We start from the raw sequence: 20,485 nt of genomic DNA on the forward strand, positions 1-20,485 counted from the left end.
TATCTTCAGCTCTGGGAGTCTTATTTACCAAAGGTACAGGCAGTGCTAGTCTCTATACATGAGGCGGGGCTTACTGCAAACCCTTAAAAGTGTGCGGTTGGAATGGAAGAAGCCAAATACTTAGGTTATGTAATTGGGAGAGGTGCAGTAAAGCCTCAAATAAATAAAGTGGAGGCAATACAAAAGTGGCCCCAACCTGTCACAAAGAAACAAGTCAGAGCCTTCCTTGGCATAGTAGGCTACTATCGTAGGTTTGTGCCTAACTTTGCTTTTATTGCAGCTCCCCTTACAGATCTTACTAAAGGTAAGAGCTCAGTAATGGTTAAGTGGTCAGCTGAGGCTGAAAAAGCTTTCATAGAACTTAAAAATTCCCTCTGTAGGCAACCAGTGTTAATAACACCAGTTTTTCAGAAAGAATTCATTGTGCAAACTGATGCCTCAGATGTGGGTTTGGGAGCTGTCCTCTCCCAAATGGTAAATGGTGAGGAACACCCAGTAGTGTACTTAAAGGGATACTGTCATGGGAAAAAAAATTTTTTCCAAAATGAATCAGTTAATAGTGCTGCTCCAGCAGAATTCTGCACTGAAATCCATTTCTCAAAAGAGCAAACAGATTTTTTTATATTCAATTTTGAAATCTGACATGGGGCTAGACATTTTGTCAATTTCCCAGCTGCCCCATGTCATGTGACTTGTGCTCTGATAAACTTCAATCACTCTTTACTGCTGTACTGCAAGTTAGAGTAATATCACCCCCTCCCTTCCCCCCCCCCCCCAGCAGCCAAACAAAAGAACAATGGGAAGGTAACCAGATAGCAGCTCCCTAACACAAGATAACAGCTGCCTGGTAGATCTAAGAACAACACTCAATAGTAAAAACCCATGTCCCACTGGGACACATTCAGTTACATTGAGAAGGAAAAACAGCAGCCTGCCAGAAAGCATTTCTCTCCTGAAGTGCAGGCACAAGTCACATGACATGGGGCAGCTGGGAAATGGACAAAATGTCTAGCCCCATGTCAGATTTCAAAATTGAATATAAAAAAATCTGTTTGCTCTTTTGAGAAATGGATTTCAATGCAGAATTCTGCTGGAGCAGCACTATTAACTGATTCATTTTGAAAAAATTTTTTTTTCCCATGACAGTATCCCTTTAAGCAGAAAGCTTACACCGGCTGAGAGTAGGTACTCTATTGTAGAAAGGGAGTGCCTAGCCATTAAGTGGGCATTAGAGGCCCTCAAATACTATCTGCTGGGCCGAAAGTTTAGATTGGTCACAGATCATGCTCCCCTTAGGTGGATGTCTGAAAATAAAAAAAAGAATGCTCGAGTCACCAGGTGGTTCCTGGCCCTGCAAAACTTTAAGTTTACAGTGGAACATAGATCTGGAGCATTGCAAGGGAATGCCGATGCCCTCTCAAGGGTTCATTGCCAGGTGGCGCAGTATGCTCAGCCCTACGGGCTGTGAACCGGTAACTGGAGCACAGTGTGAAGGAAGATATATTTCCCTTAGGTTCATGTCTTACTCCCATATGTACAGCAGTTCTGAGTGGGTTAATTCCACTAGAAAGTCTCACCTAGGGAATAATTAGCAGGCTAGATCAGCTAGCTGCTAGAGAGGGTTGGGGCTCAGAGTGAGAGATGGAGACACACTGAGGAGAGCTGGGAGCTGAGTGTGGCCATTGGAAGTGGCTGTTTATGTTTCCCCAAAGGGAAAGACTTTGCAAAGGTACTGTGACTCTGGGGAGTTGTACTGTTTGTGTTTGACTGGAAATCCCAGTAGGGGACCGGCAGTAGAGAGGGAAACTACTCTGTGTATTAGTTAGAGCCCAAGTGGGGCAAGGATTTTGTTTTGTTTTATTTTGTTTTATGCTACTTTGCTCACAGAACCTTTATATGTGAACAATAAATTGACTTTACCCTGTTCAAGACCCGTCTGTTCATATGATCCTGCTCACAATATATATATATATATATATATATATATATATATATATATATATATATATATATATATATATATATATATATATATATATATATATATATATATATATATATATATATATATATATATATATATATAGTAGTACAAAAATGACCAGCAACACCAGAATTTCAGTGAAAAAGTAATATATTCATATGTGCATATGTAGCCAACGTGACGTTTCGGTCCTCTCAGGGACCTTTCTCAAGGCAACCACACCTCTCATTACAACAAGTTTAAATAGCCAATAGTGAATAAACAATTAAGGAAGTGTCATCACCTTATTAAAGTGGTCAGTGCAATGTAGATTTTTTAAAAGATTTTTTCATCATCTTTCATCCACACACTGGGAAATCGTATGATATAAAGCACAGACTTACTTGTACATCCCGAAAAAGTGGTCTATATAATCAAATGCCCCTGCGGCCTTATATACTGCGGGAAGACTAATAGACAATTACGCGAAAGGATTAGTATGCATCGTTCAACAATTCGGGCAGCATTGGATCCAAAACCAAAGAAAAATGTTAAGCAGGATATATCCAAACAACCAGTAGCTCAGCACTGGTTGCAAGCTAAACACCCTGCCTCTTCTTTTAAATGTATGCCTATCGACTGTATCCTGGATACCCCAAGAGGGGGGGAATATAGACCGCATGTTGCTCCAGAGGGAGGCATTTTGGACATATGAATTAGATTGTGTGGCCCCAAGGGGCCTAAATACGGCATTACAGTTAAATTGTTTTTTATCCACAGGATAAGTAGATAGGCTACAGGAACTGACTAATATGGTTTATATATTCCCTGGATTTATTATAGATGTATTTACCATGGATTTGTTTGAACAAAAACATATAGTAGAATATTAAATTAAATTAAATTAACTAACATGAGCATAATTTACGGAGGGGTCTTGAGCCATGACAGACTAGATACAGATGTTTATAGTATTTTATATTTTTATTGCACTTTGCACTTTTCGTACACAGGATTCACAATATATAACGGGTGTCCGTTATCTAAATTTTATATGATATTATAACTGTATCTTAATCACCTTTATTAATAATATGTGAGAATTTTTTATGTCATAGCATAGTTTTTAAAATGCTTGAAATTTTTTAAATTTTTTTTAAAAAAATCTACATTGCACTGACCACTTTAATAAGGTGATGTCACTTCCTTAATTGTTTATTCACTATTGGCTATTTAAACTTGTTGTAATGAGAGGTGTGGTTGCCTTGAGAAAGGTCCCTGAGAGGACCGAAACGTCACGTTGGCTACATATGCACATATGAATATATTACTTTTTCACTCAAATCCTGGTGTTGCTGGTCATTTTTGTACTACATATCTTTTTTTACCGGGCACCCAGGTATGGAACCAAGAAGCGGTGTGCCACCCTATTGACTATATATATATATATATATATATAGATATATATATATATATATATCTATATATATATATATATATCTATATATATATATATATATCTATATATATATATATATATATATTAGACCGCTTAATCTCCTTATTCTCCTATTCTCATTCTTTCTTCTCTCTTTCTTCTTCCAGTGACCAAATTATGGCAACATAGAGAAACATGACTATACTTCTATTTAAGCAATAGCCAAGAGACAAGCAAAGGTGTTTATACACAAGCTAATACAACTATTGACCTATATATGGGACCCTTTGCACGCCCTGACCTATTTTGCATCTTTGAAAACTAAGTCAGGAGAAGACACTATTAATATACCATTGACTGACAGGTCTCTCAATGCCTGCAGTATCATCTGATCGTTGGACCAAACAATTGGCTCAAACCTTATTTGGCCTAGGATGTGGACTACTAAATCAGACAAAGATATTGAGGTGTTTCACCTGCTTATTTTGCTTAGCAGGGCTCTATGATGCAGCCAGCTCTTAAGAGAGCTTGGAACTATTGTTGCACCACATAGGTATTGTGGTGCTTGCTTTACTTGTCTCCCACGATTGCACATAGAATATTTAACATTTCACCAGCAATAAAGCAAGATATTCTCTGCCTGCCATTAACTCCCATATACATGGAGTGAATATAAACACGTATCTGCCAAATAGGTGTATTTAGATTCAGTTTTTACTACTTTCCTGTTGTGTTGAAACACTGTAAGAAAGTAGCGATGTGTGTTAAGCATAAAATACCGATGTGTTTGGTGTTAAAGGAGAACTAAAGCCTAACTAAAGAAATAGGTTGAAATGTTGTACGTGATGTTTTGTGCTTCTGTACCAGCCCAAGGCAACCACAGCCCTTTAGCAGTAAAGATCTGTGTCTCCAAAGATGCCCCAGTAGCTCCCCATCTTCTTTTCTGCTGATTCACTGCACATGCTCTGTGCTGCTGTCACTTACTGAGCTTAGAGACCCACTCACAATATACAGTACACATAGAATAAAAATGTCACACTATAAGGCTGATTAGTAATTAATACAGATAATTACTACATGGCAGCACAGAAACCAATGCAATTAGCATCAGAATCAAATAATCAGCCCTGTAGCACCATCTTATATTACAAACCAACCTAATTTTCTGCTGGATAATTTGTGATGACCTCTTAGCTTAGCTTCTCAACAGCTGCTCAGAGCCCACTGAGCATGTGAGTGTCACAGACTCTTTCCAAGACGGTGACCCCCTGTGACAAGTTTGAAGTCCTGGATCATTGCTGCTATTGAGAAGCTGAAACTTTAGGCTGGTGCAATAAGTTAAATTTATAAAACATGACATTTTTAGCCAAATTAATTTTTAGGGTTTAGTTCTCCTTTAAGTCAGACAATTGGTTTGGGCAGTAAGACAGATACGTCTGTAAGTGAAGCCTAAGGATTTAGTCTGATGTAGGAATGGGTAATATGGAGCCCAAATATGCACTTTGACAGAAAATAAAGGGGTATCAGGCTGGGGCTTTCTAATCTCTAAATTATTTTCACCCTTGGTATGGACTGGTTTTCCTGCAGGTCTACTTTTTTTAAAGCCAATAATTACAAGTATTATAAACTGACCTCCCTGCACAAGTTCATAAGACAACTAAATATACATTGCGTTTTGCTAATTCGGAAGATGTTATTTATTTTTCTTCTTCTTCCAAAAAGTGCTTTTCTTTCACCCCAGTAGCAACAACCGCAAAAAAAAGTTCAGGCAGAAAGGTCCGGATGTAAACAGCCGCCCTGGGGATGGGATTTGCCATGAACACCTCTTGTTTCTTCCTGCTTACTGTACTTAGAACCTCTTCTGCTACTTCCATAGGATGGACTCCATAGGACAGTTTCCTGAAAAAAACTTTAAAGTACATAGGTGTGTCAAAATCCTGTTACTTGGTATATGGTATATGTTCATAATATGAGTTCAGAGCTTATTTCTTATTTATAAAGTACTTATTCAAAAGTACAATGCAGCCATATAGCTTATTGTGTGCCCAGAATGTTCCTTCTCAGCATATGTGTGTTTATACTGTACATTTCATCATGGAAAAATTATGAATTCAAAGAATCATAACACTTCTTGGGCATCCAAAACAGCATATAGGAAGGTTCCTATTTGAAGAGCAAACGCATTCAACCAATAACAATTTTAAAAGCAAACCAGAAAATAAAGATGTACAGAAACAGATCTGACATGTAGATTGTCGCAATGACAATAAGCACATATCTGAAAAATAGGTGTATAAAGATTCAGCTTTTACTATTTTCTTGCAAGAAAGTAGTGATACTGTGTATCAAGCATAAAATACTGATGTTTTTGGTGTTAAGCCAGAGAATTGGTTCGGGCAGTAAGACAAATACACCTGTAAGTGAAGCCTAAGGATTTAGTCTGTAGTAGGAATGGGTAATATGGAGTCCAAATATGCATTTAAAAAATAAGCTAAAAGGGGTAGCAGGCCTAACAAGAAATTAAAATCTGCTCAACCAAGGAAAAATGTATTAATCTCATGAAATACTGATTAAATACTGAGTATTTCACATTAGAAAGGATAATTAAAGCCAAAACAGTAACTTGAGTTGCACTTACAGCCTTCTCTGGCTTTTTTAGGCTACTGACACATGTTACCTATCAATGTCGGCAGAGAAAAGTGTTACATATTTAGAATGCACTAATAGGAGTGGTATCAGCCTGCCTGTCAGTACACACAAGGATATTGTTGGGAACAAGTACATGTTCACGTATGCATCGCTCCTAGGTCTGGGAGCTCAGCCAGAGACCCTATTGAAGAGGAGAGCCAGCTGAACCTAATGAGCTAAGATAATGGCTAGGGAGCATGGACTAGCCAAGGTATTGGAAAGCTGCTCTACCATCTTTTATGGATTGGCAGTAAACCCAGCCCAAGGTTTTTGTAGTACAGGAGACCTTGAGCAGAAGGACAAAAGCAATGATGATGATCAATTTATCCTAACGTATCCTCATTTGAAAATATTTAACTTAGAGTAAAGCCATGTTTCTACAACTCTTGATGAATAGAGACACAAGCTTTTGAAACAATGAAACCTCTTGCCTGAAAGGACACTTAGGGCAGAGACACACACTCAGATTCGGGGAGATTAGTCACCTGTCAACAAATCTCCTCTTCTTCGGAGCGACTTATCTCCCACGAACTGCTGCCGCCGGCTACAATGTAAATCGCCGGCGGGAGGCACTTGGAGCACTTCATTTCCCAAAGTCGTCTAAGGCAACTTCGGAAAACGAAGCGCACCCATTGCCATCCTGACGGCAATTTACATTTTACATTTAGCAGCTCAGGGATATTATTCGCCCCGAAGAAGAGGAGATTTGTTGCTGCGCGACTAATCTCCCCAAATCTGAGCGTGTGTCTCTGCCCTTAGGTATATTTGACCCATTGTGCTTCAGGAACTGGGGCACTTTTGGCAATATACAGCCTACCAAGTGTCCATCCATAGTAGATGTTGGTGAACAACCTATAGATTAAAGTACTTAATGCTGCAGTCAAATATTCAACTTAATCACACAATTATGTTACAAGGAAAGAGACTATGAGGCTTCAGAAACCCAGCCCAGTGATTTGTTCAGTATGCACAGCAGCTCGGATTCTCAGTGCTGCCAGATGGAACCTCTCTCAAGACAAGAATGAATCAGTGAGCAATTTAGATACCAGGCAGAGAACAATGTAATAATAATAATTGGATTCTGTGTCTGAATAACTGAGCTTTCTGGTTATAGAGACATCTATAGACATTAATATTGTCTTTTATAAAGCCCTTTGCATGGGATTATTGCTAACATCTATAGGTATACAGCTGGGACATGCCTGTATCACTCGAAAACATTTTTCTGTGGATAATGAGAAAAGTTGTTTGGGAGAAATGTTTAGCAAAGTGGAGGTGATTCAGATAAAAAAAAAAAACATTCATAAAACAAATATTTGTGAATTTTATTGCACTCGATAGCAACATGCTCTCATATAGGGAAAATACACATTGTTTAAAAATAAAAATGGATTTAATTTGCTTCTTTTATACACATAAAATATACTGATATCCCATTAATCAAAAAATCCTTTTCTGCCTTACAGTATTTATCTGTATACAAGTGGGAACTGCCATATTGTTTAGCCCAATAGTACAATATTAGGGTGTAGATTCCAGTTATAGTCATCGATGCAGAGTTACGGGCAAGGAGACAACGTGGCAGTTTCTGTTGATACAAACAAATAGGCAGACGGCATCTCATCATACTTCCATAAATGTAATTATAGAGAATGAATCTGTCCATACACAATCTGTATTACACCATATACCATTTAACACTGACTATAGCTAATGTTTGTGAGAGCAGGTGCCTCTCTGTACATACAACTATGCACGGGCCAATACATACACACGTGAATACAGCAGAAAAGCATTTGTACTTACATTTCCAGATGGAGGCCTCCCAGTTTCCTGGTTGAGGCTGAATATGATAGGAGCGGATAAATGTAGGGCTGACAGTGCTCACAGAGACGTCAAACTCTTCCACTTCAGCCCGGAGGCAATCAAAGAAACCCTGAATGGCATGTTTGGAGGCTGCATCTGTCACAACAGAAAAGCAACAAAGCAGGCAACATTTACACTTGAGAAAGAGGTTGGGCCGAAAACATGTAGTAGAGATACTCCTGCACCAAATATTTGGGTCGCGGGGTTGGTCCGAGTCTCCTGCTCTCCCCGCCCACAACCTAGCATTTCCGGCGCCTAAATGTATAGACTTGAGCCTGCCCCTGCCCTGTTGCTTTTGTGATGTCACTGCGGGCAGGTCTATAAATAGGGGGCAATAGCAGACCGGCCGAATGCAGATTGGGAAGGGGCGAATTTGGGTATCCTGCGGTTGAAGTAAAATCGTTCGATCGAACGATTCAAAGGATTTTAGCGATCGATCGAATTATTTTACTTTGCTCTAGAAGGTCCCCATAGGCTAACATAGCACTTCGGCAGGTTTAATTTAGGGAAGTATTGAAATCAAAGTTTTTTTAAAGAGACAGTACTTAGATTATCGAATGGTCGAATATTCGAACGATTTTACTTTGAATCGAATTCGAAGTTGTAGTATCCTATTCGATGGTCGAAGTATCCAAAAAATAACTTCGAATTTCAAATTTTTTTCATTCGAAAATTCCCTCGAATTCACTTCGACCCTTGATAAATCTCCCCCGTAGTGTACACTGCTAATAGAATAACACTTGCAGTTTGCTAAATAATGCCTTACAGCTTTCTGATTCTTATATATATTTTAAAACTTCCAAGTCAAGTTTTTGGTGGTGCACAGACACCTGAATCTAAAGACTTTTGAAGGAGCAGGATTGAACCATAACCCTTCTTGGCCTTCAAATTAGTGTAGGCACAATATTCCTGAATATAAGGAACTACTCATATCAACAACTATTTATTGGCTCCACCCATTTACCTATTATTGTATGTGACGCATAGTATAACTGAATCAATAAAGTGCCTACATATGAACCCTTGTTTGTATTTTGTTCAAGTAGAGGCTTACAAAGCATTTATTTCATGCTTATTTTTGGTGTCTATAACGTAAAAAAAGTGATTTATTCCCCCTTACCCCCTCCCAAACTGCATAGCTTAGTTTGAAAAAAAACCTTTTCTTCTTGCGAATCACAGCATAGAGAATGCAGTGTTCGGCAGGCTTCTTTTCTGTCTTGGACGCGTCATTTCCACAAAGGGGTGTTTAGCATTAAAATTGATTATTGGCCTCAGTTTATTCATTCATAATACAAGTCACTGTACAGGTCCTGTCCATAGGTACCCACTCCTTTTTATGTATAATGCATTGTTGTTAGTGATGGGCGAATTCGCGCCGGCGTCTCGTCTTTGACGCCGGCGCCTGTTTTTGACGCCAGCGAATTTTTAACGCGAATTTTCGCGGGCGTTTTGCGAATTTATTCGCTGTTGGCGACTCGCGCAAATTCGCAGCGAATTCGCGCCTGGCGAATAAATTCGCCCATCACTAATTGTTGTATTAAACAGAGTAAGTGGTGTTATAATAAGCTTCACACTCAGACTGAAGGTTTTCATTGATAGAAAGGAAGCATGGCATATAAGTAATGATTTGTTGAAATTGTATTTTAAGAACATCCACTAGAATAATTAAAGATGTTAACAACTCTTTATCCCTGACTAGGATCTAATGGGATATTTCTGGGATGAGACAGCAAATAAAGTTCAATAATACAGAGAACTTCAACCATTGTGCTTTCTAAATAACCCCCCCAAAAAGATACTGCTCCTTTAAGTTTTGCTATATTTCCATTCCACTAGGTGGCACAATCGGAAAGTAACATGCTTCAGTTCTAACAACTCCAGACTGATAAATCTTGCACTGCACAGAACACAAGCAGCCAAATATGTTGCGCTGTGCAAACCCCCTCCCCAAAACTAAGCAGGGAGATTGCAACATAAGCTGTCATAGTAAAGAACAGGCATTAGCCAAGTAAATAGTTAGAGGCAAACAGAAAAATAGGGGGTGCACCAAATCAGTCCACTGCAAAAGATTTGGCCATAAAGTGAACCGAATTTGAATTAAAATTTCACAGGCTGAATAATCATCCAAAGATTCGAGACTATAAGGTCGATTGTGAAACATCAATGTGCAAGAGGTGCCAACATTGCGCCAACCACTTATGTGATGTCATTCCATTACAGCATTACAAATTCAATAAAAATTAACTACACAAAATGTGAAAATGCAAGTAAAGTCACATTCTACTTCCAAGTCCCGATGAGGACAGTCAAAATAAAGCAGCAAGCATACAGTTTTCCCCATCATATTTAAATGCAGTCACAAACTATTGGGGGTGTCACTAGTGTTTTATAACACACAAAACAAATAGTTAATCCTGCATACAATCACAATGTTTCATTCTCATTGAGCTGCATTTGTTTTGAAGCCCCATGTGCTTTTCCATGCGCTACCCAAGAAGCTCTCAGGTCCAAGCCCTTTACATAAACAGTGCAAAGAAATCTTTCTTTCCTTTTGGGACATGCAATTACAGACATACAACATTTTTTGGCCTGCAAGACTTTTTTCCCACTCACTTTCAAAAGAAGTTTAGTCATTCTGGGACCTTTACAAAAACCACTGAGGCATACCTCCCAACATTTTGGAAGTAAAAAGAGGGACAAATTTTTTTTTTCCGCACGTAGCGCAGCAATTTTTTTGGTCACACCCATTTCTGTTGCCACACCCCCTAATTACCATGTTTGCAGTCAATGTAATAAAACTTCTTACTGAAAAAGTCGTTATGTTTAGATTACGACACCTTCAAGCACTTCTTACGAGTGCGCAATTAAAATTCGCAATGCGCAATTAAAATTCGCAATGCGCAATTAAAATTCGCAATGCAGTAACAGTTTAAGGAACAATATTACATTGCGAGATGTGGATTTTTAGTCTTATTGGTGCGAATTGTTTTGCTCTTTGCAACTTTTATTACATTCCCCTGTTAGCCTCTTACAAAATCTGATCCTCATATGCTCCTGGCCTCTCTGCCATCCTCAGTTATGCGCAGTTGTGAACAAACCCATCTCCTACATGATTGGTGCATGTGCAAAAGGCATATATGTGCACCAGTTGTATAGAAGAGTGGTACCTCCACCAGAGCTCCACCAGTAAATTTATTGGTGAACTGGGAAAACAAGATTTTTTTCAAAGCTCTTTTCGATACAGGCACAGGTACATATACAGAAAACATATTCCTGAAGAGAGGTCACACTTTAACAAATGAATGAAAGTAATTTAAGATCATGTTAACACAGCGCTAAAACCGTTAATTTTGCAAGGATCAGACTGACTGCACATATGTGACCAACAAACACACATATGAAGCACTGAAACAAGGATAAATTAAAGAGAGCTTATGACCTAGAATATGGTCACATAATTCTTCCTTGTGCTTGTATAACTCATCCTGCAGTCTTGTACCTTTTAATGATCACAGAACCCCTCGGTGACTTCTAATAGCCTTATAATGCACAAAAGCCATGAATATCTTGTAAATTATATCCTTATAAACGGTGAGTTCTGATGTCATCAGTTATAAACGGTGAGTTCTGATGTCATTTCTGTCACATGACTCACTGAAACTTGTGTATTATAATAAATAAAGTACCCCCAGTTGCAAAATATGAGGATATTAGAAGTTACCTCGGAGTTCCATAACCTGTATAAAAACACGAGGCCGAAGTGGTCATAAAACTCCTCGGTAACTTATAATATCCTTATATTTTACAAGAGGGGGTACTTTATTCACTATATAATTCACAGTAGGGGGTACATTATCCCTTATAATACATGAGTGATACTCAGAGTTCCCTGTATAACTCAGCCTGCAGCCTTGTGCCTTTATATGGTCACAGAACCCCTCAGTGATTTCTAATAGCCTTATAATTTACAGTAGGGGGTACATTATCCCTTATAATACATGACTGATACTCAGAGTTCCCTGTATAACTCAGCCTGCAGCCTTGCACCTTTATATGATCACAGAACCCCTCAGTGACCTCTAATATCCTTATCTTTTATTTTATGTGTTGGAATATTTAGGGAAACAGTACATATAAAGCACAATTGTGTTTATGAAATTATTTAATGGTCTCTTTATATTGTAAGGAGCAGAAAGTATTTTTATGTATATATTTTTCTGGCAGCTGTACCTTTGCATCCTTAATGGAGTGTGGAAGTACAACGGAGCTAACAGTGACAGCAGCTGTTTAGTAGCACAAGTCACTGATCCATGCTGAGTCCAGGGGACTGTTTCTAGCTACCCCTTGGGGTCTTGAGCATGCCCAGAACTTAATTTAAAACACATCCTGTCATATCAAATAGCCCCTTACAATCCCAATAAAGCATGCCGGTGTATAGCAGCTTGTATCATTACATTTTTCTTTTGTCAGACTATTGAGATTTCCAGCCTGGGCCTGAAGGTTCATCTGTAAACAGAATTGTAAAGGGCTAATAAAGCTGAAAGATTATACACGCCCAAAACTAACTTGCCTGCTCTGATGAATTGGTGCCAAGTGCAAAGTACCAGACTTGCCAACACAACACCAGCCTCAAGGAGGCACTTCCAGGGTTTCCTAAGTGTGTTCTCCTCAATGATGTGGTTCAATGTTAAGTTACTCTGCAGGCTGAATAATGCAGCACTTTGCAATTCATTTGGTCTTCCTGGTGTTTGTTCAGAAAGCTATTCTATTTTTTTAAACCAATGAATTTAATAGGAGAATAACTCTATTAAGTGGAAAAATGTGGGTAGAGCTTTGTGTCTATGTTACAGACTTTTGAATATCAAGTCATTTGTGGCTGTGCAGTCAGTTGCCCACAGTCATCCGATTTTTGCTGGGCTCTTGTGATCCCTTGAGAGGCACCACGTGAAAACGTATTCCAGTAAATGGGTCGCTCAGCTTTATTGCTCCGAATGTTAGCAAAATCCCCTTAGCAGTACTTACACGCTGCCCGAAATGGCACTCCTATTTTCCCTTGAATAGTATTCACCAGAACGATTTGTCCAGTTCTCCTTGAAATCATGTGAGGAAGAATGGCTGTGAAAATAAAAAAAAGAGTACAATGGCCTTTATATTTGATGGGAAATGTAAGATAATGTTACCGTGGCTATGAGCAGAGCAGGGACTTCAGTAGGAGCAAAAGTGTATCGCCTTCCCCAGTGATTGAACAGGGGATGACATACTAAGGAACAAGTTGAGGTACTTTTCTGGCTTTTCCTATACCTTGACTTCAAAAGGGCTTGAACTGAAAAACACCAACCACCACTGTTCTTGGGGTTTTTCATATAACTCAGATGATGGAGCAATATATAAATTAGAGATTACAGGAGAACTAAACCCTAAAAATGAATGTGGCTAAAAATGCCATATTTTATATACTGAATTTATTGCACCAGCCTAAAGTTGCAGCTTGTCAATAGCAGCAATGATCCAGGACTTCAAACTTGTCACAGGGGGTCACCATCTTGGAAAGTGTCTGTGACACTCACATGCTCAGTGGGCTCTGAGCAGCTGTTGAGAAGCTAAGCTTAGGGGTTGTTGAAAATTATCAAGCAGAAAATGAGGTTGGTCTGTAATATAAGCTGATGCTACAAGGCTTAATATTAAATTCTCATGCTAGTTGCACTGGTTTCTGTGCTGCCATATACTAATTATCTGTATGAATTACTAATCAGCCATATATTTTGATTCTATTCTATTCTATGTGTACTGTATATTGTGAGTGGGTCCCTAAGCTCAGTAAGTGACAGCAGCACAGACCATGTGCAGTGAATCAGCAGAAAAGAAGATGGGGAGCTACTGGGGCATCTTTGGAGACACAGATCTTTACTGTTAAAGGGCTGTGGTTGCCTTGGGCTGGTACAGAAGCCCAAAACATAATGTACAACATTTCTAGCTACTTTTTTAGTTATGCTTTAGTTCTACTTTAAGCTAAATCCAGGATTTGGTTTGACATTTTCCTGAATCCCAACAATGTTTACATAAATTTAAAATATTATTAATGGTCAGTTCAATCCGAAACCTTAAAATCATGTGACACTATCGGGGGGGGAGGGAATAAGTTTTCATTTGAATATGCTAATTAAAATTTGAAATGCATATCCAGTAAGATTTGATATTCAGCTAAATCTAAAAATCTGGCAAATCCCCATTTCGTCAATGTGTGCACTCAGGAGTTTCTTCAGGGGTTATTTACCTCTGCTTTATTCCAAAACAACGTGCCTGCACTCATGATTCTAGGGGTACTAACCCCTACTGATCCTTCTAACCCTTTGATCTCTGGGCTCCCCGATTACTTAAGCAGGTTAAACATGGGCAGCTTTGGTGAGGCAGTTTTTTACATTACTGTTTGACCATCTGGGTACACATGACCCGTTGGGGGTCCCTTCAGACCATTAATCCTTCAATTCGTAATATTTTTAAATGGGCATTATGTTCTTGTCTAAGCAAAAAGCATATACAATATCATGGATCTGTGCGGATTCTGTTGGAAAAAAAAACCCACTGTATATTTACTTTCAGCCAACATTTCTGGCAGGGAATTGAGGCAGCTCAATTACATCGGACACAAAATTATACGACAGTACATTAAATCATTAAATTAATGGAAAAAGCCACCCCACCATCATTACAGTATACAGCACCATTTTGGTATTTTTCCTTGTTTTTTTTTATATTAAAAATGTCCTATTTCCCTCTAAATCATTTTCAGATGTAAATGATTTCTTTGTGTTAATTCCAATTTTGGGTTTGCTTTAAAATGATGGGCTCCCCATGGGGGGGGGGGCAAAAGGCAATGAATGGAGTGTAGAGTCCTCAAGACTAATAAGAAGTGTGCATATTAGATGTATTAGTGACAACATTAGTCCAATCTGTATCAAATGAAAGGGCAATGCCTGTCCTGTCTGAACCCAAAACCAGTCTTACCAATTCTGTCCTCAGGTACCTTAACAACCCTATCCTGTCTGTCAAATCAGACCCTCCTAAAGACCATCAACTCTTACAGCTATGTCGCCTTTATCTCTAACAGCCCAGGCAGCTTATGTGGAAGTATTAATTACAAGTGTAAAAACTGGATCACTGGACTCTGTTATTGCTGGAGGGGCATAAGTATATAGTCCAAGTAGGACCCTGACTGGTATGTAATTAAGTTAGTTATTATTTCATATTTTGTATGACCTGTATTACATTTAAATATGATATGCCTCAGAAACTAGCTCACCCATAAAGGAACTTACCTTTAACTAATGTAATGGGACCAAAATAATTGGCGTCCATTATCTTCTCATCCAGCTCCAAAGATACACTTTGCAGGGGTCCTTTCATTTTCATGCTGGCGTTGTTAATTAATACATCCACACAGCCATAGCAATCCTGGATCTCCTTGCCCATAGCCTCCATGTTGTTTATGTCACTGATATCAAGAAGAACAAGTTTGGGAGTAAATGTCTAGGGGGGAAATAAGTCACATTATTAAAAGTAATCTGGCTTCTGCCTAACACACTCAATTGAAACTGCACACACAAAAGGAACCAATGATTTTATCACGGTAAAGTCTAAAGGTTTCTATTCCATGTTCATCTTTCTAGATCTCTCTGCAGTCTTTAACACAGTTGACCACCCACTCCTCCTAGATATTCTTTACTCAGCTGGCATTCATGACTGCTCTTTCATGGTTTACATCTTATCTTTCTGATCTACGTTGTCTTCTCTAACTCAACTTCTTCTATGTTTCCTCACTCTGTCGGAGTTCCTCAAGGCTCTGTCTTATGCCCTCTGCTGTTCTCACTCTATACTGCATTGCTAGGAAAACTGTATTCAGTCGTTTGGACTTCAGTATACATCTACTTGTCTACTCCTGATTTCTCTCCTTTTGTCCTTTCCCCAGTTACAGACTGAATTTCTACTGCCCCTTCCTGGGTGTGCCAGCACCACCTGAAACTGAATCTTTCTAAAACACAACTCATATTTGCTCCAAGATATTCCCCTGTCCCTCAGATCTCTCTCTCATAGTTAATAACATCATCTTTCATTTGACCACACAGGCATGCTGCCTAGGAGTTATCTTAAACTAACATCTGTCTTTTTCTTCACACATCCAAACACTTGCAAAATCTTATTGTATTCAGCAGTGCAACATTGCTGAATATGACCGTATCTCTGTTCAGACACAACCAAAACACTTATTCAGTCTCTTCTTATCTTCTGCCTTGATTACTGCAACCTACTCTTCATAGGTATTCCAACAAACTTGACTTTCACAACTTTCAAAACTCAAGTTTTTTGGGCAACAACTTGAAAAAGTTGCAGGATTCAAGCATCAAATTGAAAAAGTCACACAATTCAATTTGGTATACAATGGTATTGCGACTTTTTCTATTCAGGTGACACTTCAAAAATCCAGGAGGGTTGACAAGCCTAAATAAGTGGTTCAACTGCAATACTTAGATGGCAGTTTATAGGATAGGGTATGGGAGTACTGTATGTAACTCAAGCAGTAGGCGGGAGTAGAATAGCCTGATATCAGTTTACAGGGGGGAGGGCTTGAAGTATGCAAATCAAGCTGGACTAGAATGCTCACACCTAGGTCAGGGGCAAGGGGAATCTATAACTCAAGCATTATCATTATGATACACAAATACAATCTTCTGATGAAATGAGGATGGGCTGAACAAGAACAGAGATCCAAACAGCTTGAGGGTCTTAGCATGAATACCTCAACCAAACATCAATCAATCACTCCCTGGCATTGGTACAAGGGATACTCTCAGAGCAGATCTGCCTGTGGTTGTTGAATACCCTCATTTTACAGGGAGTGAACCCAGTGGAAACAGGAATGTCTGCAATTGTAACAAAGAGAAATTGTAGGTATAACTTTCCTTTAAGTACATACCACACTAGGGTCTGCCACACTGATTAAAGCATCATGAAGCGCTTCTAATTTCTCCCATGTTTTACCACAGAGGACCAGTCTTGCTCCGGCGGCATGGAACACTCTGGAACATTCTGGGGGAACAAGAAGTACAATACTTTTTTGATAGCTTAGAGCCCATTGCGTGAACCCCATTGTGTGGTCCCCCACATGAACGTCTGACTGCTGTGATTGCTTAGCTTGTGTAAACTTTGGTATCAGTATTAACTGGCCCCTACATTGTTCATAACTATGATTCAGGCCTGTAATCCCCCCCCTGCATTTTCACGCCTGTAATCCTTCTGTATTGTTCACACCTCAGGCCCAAACTATAAGGGACCTCATTGTTCTGACCTGTTCACGCCACATACAAACTGCTGGAAGGACACCAGCATTGTGTGATTGTATGTAGCACAGTATGATCTTGGAGTTGTCCTGATAGGTTTCCCCTGTCTCCTGCACTGTTCTGCCCTATTCTGTCTGTGTGCCATATTCTGCCTTCCCAATGCTTCCTGTATGTGCCATACTCCGCCTACATGTGTATGTCATACTCAACCTGTGTGTGTGCCATACTCAGCCTACATGTGTGTGACATACTCAACCTGTGTGTGCCATACTCAGCATACATGTGTGTGCCATACGCAACATGTGTGTGCCATACTCGATCTGTGTTTGCCATACTCAGCCTACATGTGTATGTCATACTCAACCTGCGTGTGCCATACTCAACCTATATGTGTGGGCAATAATCAGCCTACATGTGTGTGCCATACTTAACCTGTGTGTGCCATACTCAGCCTACATGTGTGTGTCATACTCAACCTGTGTGTGCCATACACAGCCTATATGTGTGTGCCATAATCAGCCTACGTGTGTGTGCCATACTCAACCTGTGTGTGCCATACTCAGCCTACATGTGTGTGCCATACTCAACCTTTATGTGCCATACTCAGCCTACATGCATGTGCCATACTCAACCTGTATGTGCCATACTCAGCCTACATGTGTGTGACATACTCAACCTGGGTGTGCCATACTCAGCCTATATGTGTGTGACATACTCAGCTTATATGTGTGTGACATAATCAGCCTACGTGCGTGTGCCATACTCAGCCTATATGTGTGTGACATAATCAGCCTACGTGCGTGTGCCATACTCAGCCTATATGTGTGTGCCATACTCAACCTGTGTTATAGTAATAAATTCAGAGTTTTGACATGGATTTAGACATGTTTGACTAGTGGTGGCTGCTGAATTACCAGCACCTGTGTGTATGTGTGTGTGTCTAGGTTTATAGAGCCAGGTTGTAGCTTTGTAACAAAAGGAACTACAGTTGCTAAAACAACGTACCTTTCCCTAATCCAGAAATGGCATCAGTGATTACAACAACTTTGTTTTTAAGTGCTGATCTGGACATTAAACGTGCAACTTCCCGGTATATGTAGATTATTCCACTGATTCCCAAGATAAGGAGGGGTACAATGAGGAACGTTAGCAGCCCCATTGTATCTGAAATGAAAGAAATAAAGTTAAAAGTGTAACTTTTTGTTATTTTGCCCATTGAATGTACATTCTGCAAGCTTGCAAGCTGCACCCTGCCGATGGCTAAGGGAATAGTGTAGCTAGACAGGGGCTTGCAGTATATGATGTATATGACTTTGCATCATATAGATGGTTGCATGTAACCTATACCTCCCAACTGTCCCATTTTCTGCAGGACAGTCCTGATTTTGACAGCACAGCCCGCAGTCCCGGTTTCTTACTGAAATGTCCTGAGTTTCTCTTTGATCTCCTGCACTGGCTCCAGAAAAAAGATACAACGCATTTTTGCCCAGAACACTAAACACCTGCTCTTAGATACAATTGTAACAATTTAAGAAAAGCAGGTCTCTTGGGGAAATTGATACAGCTTAAAGGGCAATTTCAGCTTCATTAGCAAAACTGTTATAATACTCAAAACATGGCCCTAAAATTCCCAGAAATGTGTTCAAATTTTCATAACCTGCCAAATTTTGTAAAATGGACATGGTAATTTGGGGGTGTGGCCATAAAGTGGGCGTAGTAAAAAAAAAATCACAGAGGCGCAACTTTTTTTCCCTCTTTTTATTTTTCAAATGTTGGGAGGTGTGGTAACCTCTTATCTCCAACTGCAATCAGTATTTTACCAACAGTTGGAGGGCCGCAGATTGGCTTCCCTCCCTGTGCCATGTAATGCTATGGTTCATTTACTGATGATGGGACAGGGTGTTGGCTTGCAAGAAAGGAAGTGTAGACAATAATGTGAGCACCATGAAATACACTCCCCACATACAAACACAAATAGTTTCTCTTTCAGAACTTCATCCCTTAAATAGTAACATAAGCAAACATGATTCACTCTGAATAGAAAAGTTATTTTCCTAAATGTTCCGCAGAGATGGAAGCTGCTATATTATGTCTTGCAATATAAAACATAGCATTGCTTAACTCTTACAGATTAGCACAAAGGAAAAGTGAATTTTTGCACTCAAAAAAAACAGCTATTAAATTGAAAATAACTTCTGCAAAAGGCATGGGTTTAAGCAAGCTTTTTTTTAATCATTTGACATTTATTACTAAAAAAAAAATTAAATATCGTATGGGTAAAATATACCTTAGAAAATTCAGATTGAATTACTAATCTTCAGAGAGACTGAAAGTTCCATACATTTGGAAATGAATGTATTTAGTACAAATCTGAGAAAACAGGGTTCGTCAGCTAGAAACATGACATCCTATCACTTTATATTAAACATTATAGAAAGATTTGGAGGTTACTTACTAGTGATTTTTGCAGCTAAAGGATTTTGTTGAGAGAAAAGCCGATTAAATGGTCAAACGTGCAATCCTCGTTCTACCCCTTAAATGTTCTCAGCTTTGACCACTTAAGTCAAAAGAGCTATTCTTAGGCGTCAGCTGTGGGAAGCTTTAAATTTAGCTGTCAGACAAGATCCAGCTGGACACGTGATCCCATAGGGTGATTAGGTTTCCATTGACTTTGTGAACGCCAGTATCATTCTGCTTAGAATCTATAAGAACCTATAGTGTGAGTGCCTTCAGGCATACAGTTGTGTAACAGTAATAGCCAGGCCCGGACTGGCAATCTGTGGGTTCTGGCAAATGCCAGAGGGGCTGCTATAAGGTCCTATAGAAAGTCAGTATTTAGTGGGCTGGTGGCTGTGGGAGATGTTTGGGCCTCTCTGTGGACTGATTGGGCCTCTGTGTACCTGAAATGCCAGGGCCTATTTTAATTCTCAGTCCGGACCTGGTAATAGCTACAGCTGGCTGCTATGACGGGAAAGAAAGAGATAGATAGAAAGACGGAAAGATAGATAGATAGATAGATAGATAGATAGTTCATAGATATTGGAAAGACAGATAGATATGAATAAAGACAGGTATAAACATAACCATAGAAGGGTATAAACCCACTCCTGGGTCTTCATATAAAAAAAGATTTTATTGATTCAAGCCAGGTATAAATATAAATATAGACAGATGGCAGATAGATATATATAGATA

The 20,485-nt window shown here is 39.3% G+C and overlaps 1 protein-coding gene across 1 annotated transcript; it reads right to left on the minus strand.

Annotated features, from left to right (window-relative positions):
* Positions 1-5,082: 5,082 nt before the first annotated feature.
* dhrs7c.S (dehydrogenase/reductase (SDR family) member 7C S homeolog) lies at positions 5,083-19,859 on the minus strand. The gene is made up of 7 exons (XM_018238545.2): positions 19,746-19,859; positions 18,296-18,454; positions 16,927-17,039; positions 15,272-15,482; positions 12,978-13,070; positions 7,896-8,051; positions 5,083-5,310 (listed from the first exon to the last, which is right to left on the minus strand). Exons 2-7 carry the CDS (start codon positions 18,447-18,449, stop codon positions 5,099-5,101), a joined length of 939 nt encoding a protein of 312 aa, XP_018094034.1. The 5' UTR covers positions 18,450-18,454; positions 19,746-19,859; the 3' UTR covers positions 5,083-5,098.
* Between the last annotated feature and the right edge of the window lie 626 nt (positions 19,860-20,485).

Source organism: Xenopus laevis, chromosome 9_10S (genome assembly GCF_017654675.1).
Source record: "Xenopus laevis strain J_2021 chromosome 9_10S, Xenopus_laevis_v10.1, whole genome shotgun sequence".
NCBI classification, from domain to species: Eukaryota; Metazoa; Chordata; class Amphibia; order Anura; family Pipidae; genus Xenopus; species Xenopus laevis.

Coding starts and splice junctions, on each gene's coding strand:
- dhrs7c.S (XM_018238545.2), bottom strand. CDS start 18,449: ATGGGGCTGCTAACGTTCCTCATTGTACCCCTCCTTATCTTGGGAATC. Junction 8,052..12,977: donor AGTGCCATTTCGGGCAGCGT/GTAAGTACTGCT, acceptor CTGTTGTGACAG/ATGCAGCCTCCAAACATGCC. Junction 5,311..7,895: donor GGAGGCCTCCATCTGGAAAT/GTAAGTACAAAT, acceptor TGTACTTTAAAG/TTTTTTTCAGGAAACTGTCC.